The 17,561-nt window shown below is 42.7% G+C and overlaps 1 protein-coding gene across 1 annotated transcript in view; it reads right to left on the bottom strand.

Annotated features, from left to right (window-relative positions):
* The window catches only part of yjefn3 (YjeF N-terminal domain containing 3), a 29,844-nt gene extending 14,563 nt beyond the window's left edge, over positions 1-15,281 (bottom strand). The window contains exon 1 of the mRNA XM_086088606.1: positions 15,015-15,281. Coding sequence (XP_085944732.1) covers positions 15,015-15,082 — 68 coding nt within the window. The 5' untranslated portion in view covers positions 15,083-15,281. The remainder of the gene's footprint in view (positions 1-15,014) is intronic.
* Between the last annotated feature and the right edge of the window lie 2,280 nt (positions 15,282-17,561).

The following is a 17,561-nucleotide window of genomic DNA, read 5'->3' as shown; positions in this document are numbered from 1 at the left end:
CAGACATGCTACAGCAGCAGTAAGTGGCAGTGGCAGTCGTGTTCCGAGGTAGAGCGTCTGCAACACGCAAGAAGCAAATACTCAAGGGAACAAAGCTGCCATTTTTCACTCGCACTGCGCGAGTGAAACGGCAACGCTCTTTTCCCATCAACCCCCATCTCGCTTCACTTAATTTCCACCTTTCCAGCGTGATGTGCTGCAGCGATAAGGAGGCGGATTAAAATAACCCTGGCAGACCAACCACCAGGCTCGAATGTAAAAGAAACGGACTGCCTTCATCTTGATCCCAATGCTCACTTTTGATTAAAAATGCCGAGAGAGGCAAAGAAGGAGAATCCTTTGCCGTCCCTGGAGGACGTCATGTGACGTGCGTACACGACGTACTGCACACAGAAGCGCGTGCACCTTTTTGCTATCCATCAGTTCTGTTTAATTCAATATTTGGGGGTGCCTTGAGATATGAGTCAAAACACTTGTATCTCAAATGGTCTTTCTTTGAAAGATAGCGTTTTATATTTTTTACTACAATTGTTTTGCCTCAATTTCTTGGTCATTGTGCTGCTCCTTCTGGTCTGCACTTTGACTAATACAGGCAGACACAGAGCCACATATCGAGAGAGTTTGGCCAAGTCTGTTTCAGCTGGGTAACAAGATGGCGTCCATATGTCATGTGACCAGCAGTTGACCAATCACAGCGTACTGCTGTTCACATGACATATCGACGCCATCTTGTTACCCCGCTGAAACAGACTTGGCCAAACTCTCAATATATACGGCTCTGGGCAGACGCACACAAAAAGTGTTTTACAACTGACTCGGTCAGCTTTATTTTATTTTAGCGAAGTATAATATATGACTGAGTATTCCCCCATTTACCTTCTCAGGTCTGCTACTTATAAAGGCTATAACACAGTGAAATCGATGCTATTTGTCTGTTAACTCATTTGCTCCCAAAAACGTATATATACGTTCTATTTAAAATATTTTACGTGTCCCAAAGATGTATTTATACGTTTTTTATGTGTGTTTTTTTATGCTAGAGCATACAGAAGGCTTTGATGCAGCCTCTCGCCTGCAAAGAACGGTTGAAGAAATGGTAGTTCTTACACAAACGACCAGCAGGTGGCAGCAGACTATAAGAGATCAACCAGGGCCATGTTGAAAAAAAGGCTCATTTACTCACATTTCTAAATAGATTTGTGATTAATGATGAAATTTTGCTATATTCTAATGCTAATTGCTGCAAAACGCAAACAGATAATAATATTTTTTTTTCCTGATGAAAGAAGAGACTCTAATCTTTCTATTGGTTAGTTCCATGTTTTTATAGCAATAAAACACAATATTCTTTGGGCCTTGCAAAATCAATCAAAAGCCAGCAAAACAGCCGGGAGTGAAGAGGATTGCTTCTGTGAAAATGGCTGAGAGTGAACGAGTTAATGGCATTCAGCATTTTTTGTTAGCTTTAAGCTAACCGGACTGTTGTAAAGAAAGGCTACGTAAGCCGCTTTTTTGAAGAATTAGTCACTGACTGCCAAACTGCTGCGTGTTGTGAACTGATTTCAGTTCATTGGCTCCATCGAATGCTCCGAACAATAAAAAAAAAGAATGCTCCAAACAATAGCTTGTAGGCCTATTTCGAAAAACATGAACGTTAAGAACTAAAATGTCACAAAAAGCATATGTACTCACAATTTTAAGTTCATTAGGTACGCTCAGCCTTCTAGTAGGAGATCATTACATTTTTCTGACTGTCATCATATGTCGCTGGTATAGATAAATAAATGTACAAAATAAATCTACTGTTCAGACCAATTCAGTACAATTGGATCATTTCCTGCAGCACGCCTGATATCGCTCGGCACATCGCGGCACCGGTCCATCCATCTTCTATTGTCCTCATTAGGGTTGTGGGTGAGCCGGGTACACCCTGGGCTGCTCGCCAGCCAATCGCCCATCACGCAGATAATTCAATTTTGATGATTTGCGACAGAAAAACACATTTCCAAATTGTCCCAGAGCAGTTTGTTCCTCTCCTTGGCCATCATATGAGGTTGATTATCGCATGGTGTCTGCCAGGGTTCATGTAAGTGCAGCCTCCAGCTCCTTCAGGCCCACTATTGTGTAACCGAGCGGATCTACTTGTGAAGGCTCTCGGCTGTTCTCTGATCAGGGAGCTTTTTGTCACCGGTCAAGCTGATGAGCTTCACTTTGCTGCCTTTATACGCAATCAATGAAGCTCAGTCTGTGTTTTTATGTGGCATTTGCATGCACTTTTGTAAATGAAATCTATGGCAAGGTGAGGATTCAACCTGAATGCATGCGTGACAGCTTTGGAGTTTGCTCAACTTAATATGCAGTATTGTATCCACTGGGAGTGTTTTTGCGTCGATCAGACGTATGCGGCGGCCCTTGCCACTCCTCTGTCCTGTTCGCGCTCCCATTTCCTGTCTTTGCACTCCCCTGTGTTCCTGCTGTCTGCCGCTTTCTCCGGCATGAGGACGCAAACACCAGAGATGACTCACCCCACTTAATTGGCTCGCTTGTGCGACAACGCGTGCGCTGCTTTTAATGGAGCGCGCTCTTTTTTTTTTTCTCACGTAAAGGAGCGAGACAAATCCTATTTTCCTCCCTGGAATATTGTTACAATGAGAATAACATGATTTGGAGCATGACCTCCACACGCTGTCATTTCTAAGCACACGATCACCAGGTGTGCATGCATGTCATTGAACATGACCACTTTCATCACGAGTCGCCCCCCCAGGGCGTCAGCCCACATGAAATCCTGCAGCTGACAGCCAAAGGGAAGTGATGAGCAAAAATGACACGCGTCACACGTCAAGTTGATGTTGCTTTATTTTTTTCTATTGTTGACAATTTGGAATTTTCAAGAACGTACTCAGAATGCCCACTTTATGCTCTAGTTTTTTTTTTTTTTTCAGTATCATTCATTCGGCAGTCAACATGTCATCATCGCTTTTTTTCCCCTTCACCGTAACCGGATACTTCAGAGTCCCGCCAGAATCGTGAAGTTGTCCGGAGAACAGAGGAAGGACCAAAGGAAGGAAAGATGAAGCAAAGTGAGATCCAACACCAACCTCCAACAGAGTTACAAATCCACAATTTTCAAGAGCGTACTCAGGATGCCCACTTTATGCTTTAGCCTTTTTTCACTAGTGGACTATGAATTTTCACAAAACCGTCCAAAAATGAGCAAAAAACACCACCAAAGGCGAGCATCCAATAATGTGATGACTGGAGCGAGGATCAGGTGGCACGGCAGCAAGCCTCAGCTGGCCAAGGGCGTGGGGGAGGAGTCCCCCGCGCCTCCATATGGTTGCGGTTGTGGTGCCGGGCGTGAGCTCCTTCATGCTGCTCACTGCCACTTATTGAATCAGCAACTTGTGATTCGTTTAGGCTGCAGCAATGGATTGATTGATTTGTGGGCGGCAAATAAAAAGCCATCATTTGTTCTAGTAATCATTCAAGTCCTCCTTAACTAGTTTAGTTAAGCCTTGCACGGCACTCAGTTTATTTATTTATGAAGAAAAATGTTCAGGTTTCATTGACGCTGTCAGAGAGGTACGCTGTACTTATAATTGCAGTGATGTCGAACTATATTGCATCTCGGCTTTTCTTTGTCGTTTCCTTATTTAGCTCCACGAGAGACACGCAGTCAACTAACTGGCTTCCGGCCCACCAGCCCCGAGTTACTGCCTGCGCATATTGAATTGGGGCTGATTTACATCTCCATGGCCAACCTCCCGCGCTTCTTCTCTTTAAATTGTACTCACTTGCCCGGCTTTAAAAGTCAAGCGTTTTAAACATTAGTGCCGCATCGCCGATAGCAACGGCAGTCAGATGATGAACAACGACAATAACGGCGAAGTAAAGAATTCTCAGCTGGAAGATCTGAAAACAATTCAGGTAATTAGATGGTAGGAATGCAATGCCATAGAATAAAAACTCTTTCAAATGATTATTCATCATATTCAATATGCAGTCAATATACTAAGAATGACGGATTGATGCCTAAAAGAACGAAATCTTTCAAATTATTTCCCATAAATGCATGAGCATGTGAGAGCTGACAATTAAAATTTTTTTATCACGGACGTTCACGAGGAAGAAGTTAAAAGGCTCATAACGATCATCACCATTCTTGCCTCAAAAAAAAAAAAAAAAAGGAAAGAAGCCATCAGCGGTGTTAACTACATCTTTTGCCAAATTAATTGCACACGGGCCGTGGCGCCGTTCTCGTGTGGCTAATTGGAATCAGGAGGAAATCAGGCGTCCAACTGCTGCGCTCCACGCAAGTGTCGGCTGTAATTAACTTCACGAAAGTTCCGCGCCCTTGCAGAAAAATGCAATTTGGAGTCGCTAAAGCAGCAGCAAGACCCTCGCTATCCGGGTCAAGGATCGATGCATCACGGGTGCTTCCCAACTAAAAAACTGTCTCTTGAAAGTTTTAAGTAAAGAAACTGGTGACATGAATAAATACCATGGCTCTGCAATCCTTAAAAAATTGCTACTTTCCTATTAGCCTTTTTGATTTATTTATTACTTTTCAAACTTAGTCATACAAATGTGCTGGTTTGCGTTTTTTTTTATCCTGAGCTAGCCACTGAAGAAGAGCCCTATACATGATTTTGTGCTCTTTCTGAAGATGCCACAAAATGGCGTCGAAGCTAATGACTAGCTAAAGCTAATTTGATACATATTGTCTCTTTGTATGTGAAAGACGAGCTCATTTCGTCACGGTTTGTTTGTTGAAGTTAGCCAGTCTTTTCCCAGTGTATGAATTTGCTCAAGCTAACAAAGGACCCGTTCATTTAGATATTAAGACAAACATCGCAAAAGTCGTCTTAAACCCGAAAATGCATTTTTAGCCCAGTCATAATCATCAACAGATACGTTTCCTTTTTTCGCTAGGCAGAATTTGTACGCCAAATAATTTGTTGCGTAATCCGGCTCCGTCACCTTTAGTCAGGATATGCTCTACCCGCTTACGTTTAGATTAGCGCACGCAAACCAAGTGTAAACAGACACACAATACAAAGGTTGTCTATAATTGATGAGCACAGCAGTCAGTAGAACCGCGAGAGACCAGAGAGCCGCCGCGTTGAAACTGGCATGCGGCCGACCTTTCCAAACTGCGTTTGTATGTGAGCCTCCACATATTTATGGATCGTTTCTGCCTGGCAATGGCACATGAAAGGAGCAAGAAAGAAAAGAGATGTATCCGCGTAATTTACGCTGTGTCCAATAATACAAAAAAGTACAATGTTGTGGAAGGAGGTGCAGAGAAACCTGGGAATTCATTCAACTCATGACAAAAAGGTGGCGTATCACACTGGGTGTGTGTGTGTGGTAGAAATGCTTGCATTTAGCATCTAATGGACGTTGATGTTGAGCTATATTGTCCATTACTTCTTAACTCTAGCTGGCTATGCAGTATGTAGTAGGGGTGTGCCAAAAAAATCAATTCACATAAGAATCGCGATTCTCATTTAGTACGATTCAGAATCGATTTTAAATGTCCCAAAATCGATTTTATTTAAATTATTTGATACTGTCTTGCCTTTGTGTGTGCCTTTATTTGGAGCGCTGTTCATGTTGTACCCGGTTTGGCCACTGAGGGGCAGTGTGGTTCCACGCGGTCTAATACACTGTTAAGTTGTAGCCACATTAGAGAGTAGAAGGAAAAAGTCACGATCAAGTTATTCCAATAAAGGTTTTTTGTTTTTCAGCGTGGAGTTGAGTGATAAAAGTGCCGCGGGTAGCGCGCTAATTAGCATTAGCGAGTCAGACTGGAGTAGATCATTACAATTCCTTGCACACCTATAGATTGAAGCAAAAATCATTGTCAGTCAAAACATTTTGAATCAAAAATCGTTCTTAAATCGAAAATCGATTCTGAATCGAAATCGCAGACCCAAAAAGCGGAATCGAATCGTGAGACATTCAAAGATTCCCACCCTGAGTATGTAGCCAACCTGTGTGCGTGTGTGTGTGTGTGGGTGTGTGTGTGTGCGCGCAATGTATAGCTGGCAGATGGTGCCTGTGGTGCGGCTGATAATCAAGATGATGGTGAGGGTGACATCTTTGAGGTTGAAATCTTTGATGGCGAAAGGCCAGAGTGGATTGCAGCCCTGACATGTTTGAGATGCAGTTCAAGGAGCATCATATGATGAGATGAGGTATGATATAATGAGAGGAGCGCTCATGCAGCAAATGCGGACGTGTCATCTCGTTGGCGGAGGGAGGCATGCAATCCAGCAGACATCTCAATGTGTTTCACTCTCATTGTATATTTCTCATTTTATTTGGTCACTTTCGTCTCATTTCAGGAGAGCGCATCAAATAAAATAAAACATGATTTGAGATGTAATAATACAAGATAGGAAATGAAAAAAGTACAATACAATGAGATAGCAAGTGGATGCAATATGATAAAATTAGAGATGAGAATATTGAACATGATACAGATGCAGTAAAATGAAATTTGTTAGCAAATAACGAGTTGAAATATAATCAGAATGATACACTGACAAAAAATGAATACAGCGCAATGGGATGACATACATTGTGGAGCACAAACTGGGCGTGACCCCCCCCCCCCCCATACTCGTTTCTCACCCCCACCCATTTAAGAAACTCTGGATGCTAATTGGGTCTGTTGGCCATTCTTATATTCCGACTGTAAAGACAAATCCCTTGTGTGGTTTTACATACTCTGCCAGTAAATCTGATTTTGAATATATGTGATGATAGCGATACAATGAGATCAGCACACCATGCACGCTACATGATTACATCAAATGACATAGCAGAAGAAGAGACTGCAATGCAACGCAATGGGAGATGTTAATAGCTTAGAGCAATAAAGTTATCAACTCAAGCTCTATAACATTGTGTATGTCACGTTAATCCAACGTGCTAGAGTAAATATTCCGCCCTAGTACAACGCGAGTATATTTTGAGACTATTGTGGAACTCCATCTCGCCATAAAGTAGCAATTACCCAACACCCCCGCCCTCACCTCCGCCCCCTTTGGCACGTGCTCATGATGATATGTTGTTACCACTTCAACAAATGGAGGTTCAAATTCTATTAGCCAGAGGGAAGCAGAATTTGGGGATGTGATTATGCATTTACCGTCTGAGCTTGGTCCTCTATTATTACTGATGAAGTCATCTTGTCATTAATGAAAACGTCACACTCAGACGCCGCTCACTTTAGGGACAGACAATTATGTCCGGTCTAAAATCACTTGACTAAGCTATTCGGTTGTAAAAAGTCCCAGTTGCATTTTTTTAAGTCATTAAACCCAAATATAGTTTTGTTTTTTTAAATGTAAAACACAGTGGAAAAATCTAAATGAGAACACTCTTGAGATCTATTTTTTCTAGGTTTGTACAATTGTTTTGTTTTTTTGGCAACACAACTGCTTTATTGTCATTTATTATTCCTGCTAATAAACTATGATGTCAACAAAGCGTCCTTGCCCGAGGGAAATGACGTCGAGCACCGCCTACATTTGCAAAGCATCATTTCCTCTCAAACCATCCGTCCATTTTCTACATCGCCTGCAGAGGAGGCAAATCCAGGTCCAGAAAGTGAAAACCCTGCCACAGTTTGGATTTAGCCCCTTGTGCTAGCTAGCTAGCTCCCTAGCAGGTAACCGAGCACCCGGGGAGCTAGCTAGCTAGCACAAGGAGCTAATGACCAGAGGTGGCAAATCCAGGTCCAGAAAGTCAAAACCTTGCCACAGTTTGGCTTTAGCCCCTTGTGCTAGCTAGCTAGCTCCCAAGCAGGTAACCGAGCACCCGGGGAGCTAGCTAGCTAGCACAAGAGGCTAATGACGAGAGGTGGCAAATTCAGGTCCAGAAAATCAAAACCCTGCCACAGTTTGGCTTTAGCCCCAGGTGCTAGCTAGCTAGCTAGCTCCCTAGCAGGTAACCTAGCACCCGGGGCGCTAGCTAGCTAGCACAAGAGGCTAATGACCAGAGGTGGCAAATCCAGGTCCAGAAAGTCAAAACCCTGCCACAGTTTGGCTTTAGCCCCACAAGCTCGCTAGCTAGCTCCCTAGCAGGTAACCGAGCGCACAGGGAGCTAGCTAGGGAGCTTGTAAGCTAGCACCTGGGGCTAAAGCCAAACTGTGGCTTTGACTTTCTGGACCTGGATTTGCCACCTCTGATCGCTTGTCCTCATTATCGCCGCAGGTGTTGGCACATATAGACAAATAAACATTTACACTTATATTGTCACCTATGGATAATTTTGAGTCTTCGAGACAGGAAAAATAACTTTGTAACAGTAACACTAGATGCGATGTGGTTGGTCCACCTACATTTACATGGCAGTAAAGTAGGAAATCTGGGGTTGCTATGGCAACAGTGGAGAAGGTACCCTCATTATAAAAGTGTAGCATGTAGTGACATTTTTTACGGGCTATAGCGGCAGTCTGTGTGCGTTATAAGGTTTTTACTCCCAGTTGTACTAAAAGTTAATTACTACGCGAGTCTCTATATTTATAGATCGCTAGCGCACACGAAGAAAGGATGGAAAAAATTGATCTTTGCGATTTATGTGGTGCCAAAAACAAATAATATTAATAATAATAAACTGCTGTGAAATTGCGAAGCAAACAAACGTTCATGATACTATAATGAGGAAAATAGCCGCAGGCTGGAATGTCAGACTGGGAGTGGGTGGGAGAAAAGATTGCATTAGCATATAATGGACGCGGATGCTCAGCTGTTTGTAATGCATTTTATGTTAAGTACAAGTGTGACAGCAGCTTGTGCACTGCATTCTGTTGTGGAATGGGACAGCCACATGCTGCTTCACCTTGTCTCAAGACGTGGATGATATCCGCCAGCTCGGTTACATGTCCACTACGTTTTATTTTTTCCGAGCATTTGTGGGTTAAATGATTTCAGGCTTTTGTTTTAGAATGGCAAAAGAAAAAAGAAAAAAAGAATGGCATCAAATGCTCTGGCTGGGTTTCTTAAAGTGTTATTTTTTTTCTGCTTCCACCTCAATTCCTCCGCCGGCCTTTCTCCAAATTGGCGCCTTTGTCTGTTTACGCCTCCTCGGTGTCACTATTAACCTGTCGGCTTTCAGAATGGGGTGGGGTGGGGTGGGGTGGGTGGGGGGGGGGGGTGCTTAGCAACCGCCCATCAACACATCCAAGGAGCAAAAAATGCCACTGCACTCCCACCGACTGCCTCATTAGAGGTGCTGAATTGGTTGGAAATAGAACTTAGCTGAGGTAGTCTGAGCTTTGAAGGAAATTGTTCAATTGAGATGGGGGGGGGGGTCTATCCTATAGTAACAATGGCATTAGTTGTTGTTGTTATTGTTGTGTATTAGCATCTCATTTATAATTGCTCCTGTTTTCCTAGCAAACTTGAATGACTAATATGCATATGAGCTACTGGCAGCTAGCTTGGGTAAACAACAACCGAGAGCTACACAAAATACATTTGCACAATTGGCAACAGGTCCTCCTTTCCCCCAAACGGGATTCAGCCGATCCAGACAGCCAAACCAATTACCAGCAATTGCGAAAACCCGCCCGGTGGCGCCGACTCCCAAGAGCAAGGAAGTTAGCCTCGCAATACCTGACGACACATACAAGCAAGCACAGAGATCCCGCAAAATGGCCTCAGCTATTTTGCACACAACCCAGCAGCTTTCGCACGGTGTCAAAGTTCACACCCCTAACACTGTGCCTTTTTTTTTTTTTTTACAGGCCATTACTTTTTCAAGCGTGGGATCAATCAGAGGCTTGTAATGCCGTCAGTAGCAGCGGTCACGTCTTGTTACACATGCCGGGTGAAAATCTGTTCATAAACGCATCACCTGCCACTTGACTAAGCTGGCTACGGTTTCCTTGACGACCAGCAGACGACGACTGACATTTAAGTCAAGATCTAACAAAAGGTTCAAGTTGGTTCGCGTAATGGAAAATTCTACAGGACGCGACATGCGGGATCAGGCTGGTGAAGCAGCATGCGGCTATTTTGCACTCTGTTCCAAGTTACTGTAAACAATTTAATGTTTTGATCAACGGGCTCGAGGTTCCGTACGAGAGTGCCGGCGCTGCAGCTGTCACGTTAGTCAGAGGACCGTGTCAGCTGCAGTCTGTTCAAACTTCTGTTCGGTCTCGCCTAGCAAGAAATCAACAAAAAAAAAAAACTCGGCGATTCTCTGTGTTGCTCAAAAGGTATATTGTAGAGAAAACAAATTGCATGAGTGCAATTCTGTCATCCGAAGAAAATGACTTTCACTTCCCTGTCACCTCATTCAAAAGAGCCTTGACCACTGCCGGCAGGACGCCCACGAGCTTGAGAAGCCACAAAGAGGATTGCGAAGAAAGAAAGTCGCATTTTCAAAATAACATTTACGGGGCAATGTCAATCGCTTGCGGTGTTTTTGTGTGTCCAAAATCATTTTCAAGCATTTTACTCGACAGTTTTATTTAGAGCACTTTACACTCTTGACAATAATTGGTTATATGTTACCTCACTAGTCTAAACATGACATTTTGATTAATATTACATTTGTGGAATATGAGCCATGAAGCAAAATCCAGTCGTTTTTGGCCATTTTAGGGGGCGGCCATTTTGCAAGTTGCTGTCAATTTAAGATGACATCACATTTGCTCGGGGCTCAGGCAATGACCAATCACGGCTCACCTGTTTTCTGAAGCAGACTGGGTGTTACCTGAGATCTGAGCAACTGTGATGTCATTTTCACTCGACAGCAAGTGGCAAAATGGCTGCCTTCTGATATGAATAAAAAACGGCTGGATTTTGCTGCTTAACTCATATTCCACTAATGCAATATTAACCATAATACCATATTTAGACGAGTCGGGCTGCATAGAAAATATTATTGTCAAGAACATTTTGAATAAATATGTTAAATGTTTGTAGCCGTTAGCATTGAGCTAGCAAACTGAGAGGCTAAGCTATGAGGTTGTTTTGAATACACAAGGTGTGATTCTCATTGATTGGTCTAATTTGATTTGATTCAATAGCTTGAATGTGAGCTCTTTTGCCAAGAACATTCAGTATTTGCCAAGGTTCTGCTTAAAGTCAAATGAGTCAAGTTCACCGCCACTTAACAGCGCTAGTATCACAAATCTGATTGTCTTGATTTTTCTGCAAAACTTAACTGTCATCACAATGATTAAAAAAATATGAATTTTAAGTATTATCTGTACTTGAAAGAGGAGCAGTAAAAAAAAAGAAAAAGAAAAGAGAGACCATTTTAGCTTTTGTAGCCACATGCTAGTTTTCTTAAGTACCTTCTCATTTTCAGTGTGGATAATTTAAGGGCAAGTAAATAAAGACTCCTATTAACTCAACACAAACCTACACTCATAATATCTACAACAACCAATGAGTGGCGTCAACCTGTATTTATTTAGAAGTGCAATCGAAGATTTGCCTGACTTGCAGCAACCTGCGCTCATTTGACACGCTGGCTCGACCCACAAAGGCTCAGCTCAGATCAATTTTCTCCGCTCGATATGATTGATTTCCCCCCCCCCCCCCCCCCTCCTAAACAAAAACACGCATACAAATAACTCATTAACAAAAGCAAATCCTGCCGACACACAAGCCTCTTATCATTGGTAATCACCATTAGGACCCTGTGATGGGATTTAGCCTAACAAAATTGCAACAACACTTCTTTCACTCTAAAAATCCATCCATTTTGTATCGGGCTTGTCCTCGGGGTCCTGGCTGACAATTGGCGGGGGGTACAATCTGGACTGGTCGCCAGCCAATCGCATCGCTTGCATGTTACTTGTGTTATCTGCTGCCCCAAGTGTGATCTCCGGCTTCAAGGATAGAACATTGTGTGCTTTTAATATCCAGTCCCAAAAAAAAAAAAATCAAAAATCTTGTACCAGCTCTCAAGCATTGAAATCTTTTGTGGCCTGTTTATGTGGAAATTAGGATTGCGAAGGAGGCAAGAAAAGTGCAAAGCTTCCACAATGAGACACAAACATGTGCGTAGGTCGCACGCAGGCCAGCGCGCAGACCCCCGCTTTGGTCTCGAGTGGGTGGTCTCTTAAGTGAGACGAGCAAACCGAATTCCGTGTGGCATTTCAGCCTGCGACCTTTTCGGTCTGGCTCTCAAACTGTCTTGTGTTGAGCTAAAATAGGAATTATTGTTTGCTTTTGCCACAATGTGGCATTGTGCGCGTGTTGCAATAGATGCGGTCGTTTATCTCCACTTCCTTTGAGCGAGATCGCGACGACAGCGACGACGGCGACTTTGCATCGAGAGCAACGTATGGCGCCGTGTTTTTTCTTCTGTTCGTTTATATTTAACGCTGGCTCGGGAAATAAAGAAAATCTGAATGTCAGGACTGGAGCTATTGCGTAAATGCACGGGTGCTTACGAGATGATCCTAAAATGGGCACTTCAACCAGACACAGGAAGTCGGCCATTTTGCTTTGGACAATCCATCCCATTCATTTTTGAAAACCACTTGGGCTCATTTGTATGGAGGACCAAAACTGCCAACATTCAAAATAAATAAATGACTAAATAAATAAATAAATGACTAAAAGTGAAAATAAAAACTGATATAAAAAAAATATTATTCGAAAATTAAGCCAAAGTAAATAAATTACATTTGTATTTAATTTTTGAATTATATATTTTTTTATATCCGTTTTTATTTTCACTTTTAGTCATTTATTTATTTTACAAGTCATTTATTTATGTTGAATTTTGGCAGTTTTGGTCCTCCGTACATTTGGGCTGTAGGTGAGCTGGAGCCTTTTTCAGCTAACTTTAGGCAAAAGGCATTTTTAGTATATTTTCATGAATATTGCCATTTATTATAGGATTATATTTTTTATATATAAGTCCTTTTCCCAAGTATTCTTTTTGACAAACAAGTACTGCAATGAATCAATCTGTATTACAATAAGCAATATTACATATACCATATATCAATGTTTTGTTGGCATATCACCGAGCAGCAAAACCTTGGACTAGTTTGTAAAAGGTTGCAAAGGTGTTCGAATGCACTTTGAAGTTCAAAATGTTCAAAATGTTCTGCGGACATCTTTGCAATGTTTTACAAACCCTGACGAAAAGCCAAAATTCTCCGTATTAGTGAGATACAAGCGAGTTGAGTTGTTCACTTTATCACTACAACATGTAAACATATGGATTGTACTGCTTAAGCACTGAAGTTACCTAGACGCAATGTTTGCAACATAAGAAAAGAAAAAAAAACATTAATCTGTGATGGGACATTGTAACTTCCTTGGAAAGTTGTACAATTTGTAAATTATCGAGCGTCCTTCCACAAGCTTAAGCATGTTAGATTCTTGAAAGGCTCTAAATTGTCTTTAAATGTGATAAGTCCACAAGGACAGGCTTTCAACTCCCCCCCCCCCCCCCGGCAACTAGCGCTCTAGAAAATGGATGGATCCCCCCCCCCCCCCAGTCCAGAAAAAGCAGCCATTTGTCATTGGAGATGATTGGCGACAACAATATGGCCATCATTTGAGGAAATATGCTCTCGCTGCTTTTTCACTCTGACACGCGCTGATGAATGTTCCGCCGCGGTGTACCTCGGCACACGCGAGCCCCGACGCGCCATCTCACCTGCCGCGGCCGTGTCACTTTGTCAAAAGCTGTCTGAAGCGGTGCCGCTTCGTGACGCCGGCGCGTCAACGCAAGCTAGTTATTATTCCTCAGGCTGTGGCGCGGCCTCCGTTCAGCTCGCCCATCGCCGTTCGGATGCCGGCAGCGGCATTTGGCCGGGTGGGTGACAGCGTGGCCATTTTTATTTCTAGGCTCGGTCAGATGATCGGGACAGCGAGATGGAGAGGCTGGATTTGCTCCTGGCCGCCGTTCGTCCATCATTTTCCTCCGCCTTTAAAGTCAGATTAGATCGTCGGAGCGAGATGGACGCCAATCCAAAGTAACGTACTTTCGGTTCACCTTCGAGTTACTAAGCAAGGACTATCTTCGTTCTTTTCTTTCATATTTGATTCTTGTTGATAATTATTGTAAGAAAATGTAACCCTCAAGTTTTCCCACACAAAAAAACGTACAAATTGTGAGGCGGCCAAAGAGCTGATCCATAAAGATCATAAACACCAGTCTAGAGTTTCAGCAGACCAAAGTAAATCTATGTCGTCATGACAACATGATCATACATTACATGATTATTAATTCAGGTCCAACCAAGCAGAAGGTTCGAGCCTTGCACCGGGGACAACATTCGGCAAGTGTCCCGCCTTCCCCATCACGCTTCATGAATATAAATGCTATCATTTGGAAATGATTTATGAGCCGCGCGTGCTAATGACATGAATATTTGAAAGATGAATTCATTACATGCGCGAATGTCGTCGCACGAGTCAAACACTCGCCGTAGTGAATAATTGTTCACGCTGATTGCAGATATGTATTATATTTACATCAGATTGTTTTCAAGGATAAAGTTGCAACATGGAAAGCGGAAGCCCTGGCTCGGAAAAGTTAATTTGTTCAAATTTGACTTTCCCAACTTTTTTAAAGTCCTATTTATTATCCAAGAGGAAAAGGAGGAATGTTATGACAAAACCGTAGTTGCAATTTTTTCCCAAAATGTGACTTATTTTTCATGACATTCAGATTTTATTCATGTGATATAACTTTTGATTTGAAAAAAATACTAGATACTGTACTCCTGTGTGTAGTTGTATTTAGCAGTAAACTGCATTTGTTTTTTGATTTAAAACAAAAAGAGCAGTGGATACAACGCAAGCAAGATTCGAGGATGAACCATGGTGCGATCATCATCATCATCATCATCATCATCCTCACTGAACTGGAGCCCATTTGCATTCCGTTCAATCTGAATAATGTGCAAGCACTGTCACGTGACAAAAGCTTCCTGGAGACGTTCCTCACACAGGCAAGTGTTGTAGTATAGCATAAGGGGGGTGGGGTGGGGTGGGGGGGGGGGGTTGCCTACCTGAGATAACGCAGCGGTTCTATGGTTTCAGTCTCCGCTTCAGCCGAGCTGTGGTTCATCTTGTCCATGTGTTCGTCACCCAGCAGGACTGCTACAAAGACAATAAAAGAGGAGCGCCGCCTCTACCGAAGAAGCCCCGGACGCTCTGTTGTTCACAAACACGCACTTTTCACAAAGGATGCTTCGGATGCTGATGGTCCTCGTCAGTCTCTCGTCTCGTCTCGTCTCGTCCCCACTGTGCAGCACTAAAAAAAAAAAAAAGCAGCGCACTCACTCAAAGAGCGGCGGCCAATTAAGAATGAGGAGAGGCAACACTAGCCGGCTGATTGGCTCAGGCGGCCACCATCAGAGCCAACCCCCCCCCCCCCCCCACACCCCCTTTCTTCAAATTCACACACACATATGTGCGCGCTCCTCAGAGGCCAAAGCGTCCGTCCCTTGATGTGGAATGTAGAGCAGGCGTCACAGCGGGGTGACTTGCAAACATTTTCGCACGAGGCTGATAAATTTAGTCTTGTACCAAAACAAAATGAGGGCGTGCGTACATTTCCCATCAGATGTTGTGGAACTACAATCCAACAAATCGCTAGCCTAATAGCTTAGCATATTAGTGTCACATATGTGAAATATAGCAATGTGCTTGCTAAACTTGCGTATGCGTTGAACTTCAGTCATCAAATGTTTTTTATCGTCAAAGTCTTGACTTTTTTTTTTTTTGTAGTATTGTATCCCGTCATTAGTCCACATTTTCATCTTTATTTCTCTTTTTCCCCATCACATCACAATTTTGCTTTGTCAAACTTGCCAGATAATCTCAAACATCTCGTCAAAGGTAACACACCCCTCCAGGCCTCGTCTGTCGTGTTTATACTAGCGCCATGTTAACCTCCTTTCACCATATGAACACTCGCCAGCTCTTGGAATTCAATTTTTGATGACGGCTGCCAGGCTCATGCCAAGCTCATGCTAGCCCAGCGGCTGGCAGCGGGTAGGCAGGGAAGACTGAACTGACAGAGGCAAGAACAGATTGGTGTTTACACCTTTTCCCCCACAGTAGATACCTCTGCGTTTTGGGAGGTTAATTCTTTTTTCCCCCGTTACTGTATATGTTCATGAGAACGCTAGCATTGACAAAAGTTGTGCGTTATACCAACCAGTGTAGTAAATACTAGGGGTGCGCCCAAAAAAATCGATTCTCATTTAGTACGATTCAGAATCGATTTTAAATGTCCCATAATCGATTTTATTTAAATTATTTTATAGTGTATTCCCTTTGTTTGTGTGTGCCTTTATTGGGAGCGCTGTTCATGTTGTACCCGGTTTGGCCACTTAGGGGTAGTGTGGTCCCATGCGGTCTGATACACTGTTAAGTTGTAGCCACATTAGAGAGTAGAAGAAATAAGTCACGATCAAGTTATTCCAATAAAAGTTGTTTTTTTTGCAGCGTGGAGACGTTCTTTTGAGTGATAAAAGTGCAGCGAGTCAGACTGGAGTAGATCGTTACGATTCCTTGAACATCTATAAATTGAAGCAAAAATCATTGTCAATCAAATTATCGTGAATCAAAAATCGAGACATTAATCGCACACCCAAAAATCGGAATCGAACCGTGAGCCATTCAAAGATTCCCACCCCTAGTAAATACTCCCACGTATTGAGTAAGGAGATTATATAGAATACACGTAAAATTCACTGCCCACAAAAGAAACTGTTTAACAAACCATCTACAGTAACGGCTCCTTTTGTGGTTGAAAACAGCAATCTGATATCAGACCTGAAACAAAGTCACCAAAGCTGCCATCGCAGCTGACGGTTCGATCAGTTTAAGTCCAAACCATCGCCCCACTGTAGCATTCCAGTTGTGACAGAATAACGTCCCTAAAATACGTAACACGTTATGAACAAGATAGACAATTGTTTGTCTGCAGTGAGTCTTTGACCCAAGTCTCCTTGATCCTCAAGTGCTGAGTATGAAGAAGGTCCATGCCCGACCAGATTCATACATCATGTTCCATAATTGAATCTTCTGAGAGGGGAATTATCGGATCTTTTCCACATTCACTGAAGGATGATGTTCAACGGCAGAGCGGATCAGATATTCTGGCCGAGTTTAAAGGTTGATCTCCCCTGATCTAGCGTGATCGTGTGCATTATCATTAAAGAAACATTGAAGGGAAATTTTTAAAATATAAATCACATGCGTCTGAAAGGCACACATGGAATGGAAAGATAGGGAAGAGATTAAGATTTTAAGGTCATACGCAGGGGGGGGGCTCTAATAGGAAAGCCTTTGTCATACTGAGACATTCAAACACTCAGTATGTGTGTGTGTGTATATATATATATATATATATATATATTACACCTTCTGCCAATATTATCAGCACACATTTGTAAAAAAATATTGACGTCCCAGTGAAGAGAAACGGGTGCAAGACACATTTGGTGTAGTCTGCCATCTAGCAGTCAAGAAGAAATACTGCAGTTTGTCAGAAGATCCTCTGTCAGGAACACAAAGCCGTTAAGATGCAGAATCTTAGCATATTG

The sequence above is a fragment of the Leptonotus elevatus genome, chromosome 11 (assembly GCF_054856555.1).
Source record: "Leptonotus elevatus isolate MCC_2025b chromosome 11, RoL_Lele_1.0, whole genome shotgun sequence".
Taxonomy (NCBI): Eukaryota; Metazoa; Chordata; class Actinopteri; order Syngnathiformes; family Syngnathidae; genus Leptonotus; species Leptonotus elevatus.
The sequence above is the reverse complement of the archived record's forward strand: the minus strand, read 5'-3'. Positions and strand labels throughout refer to the sequence as shown.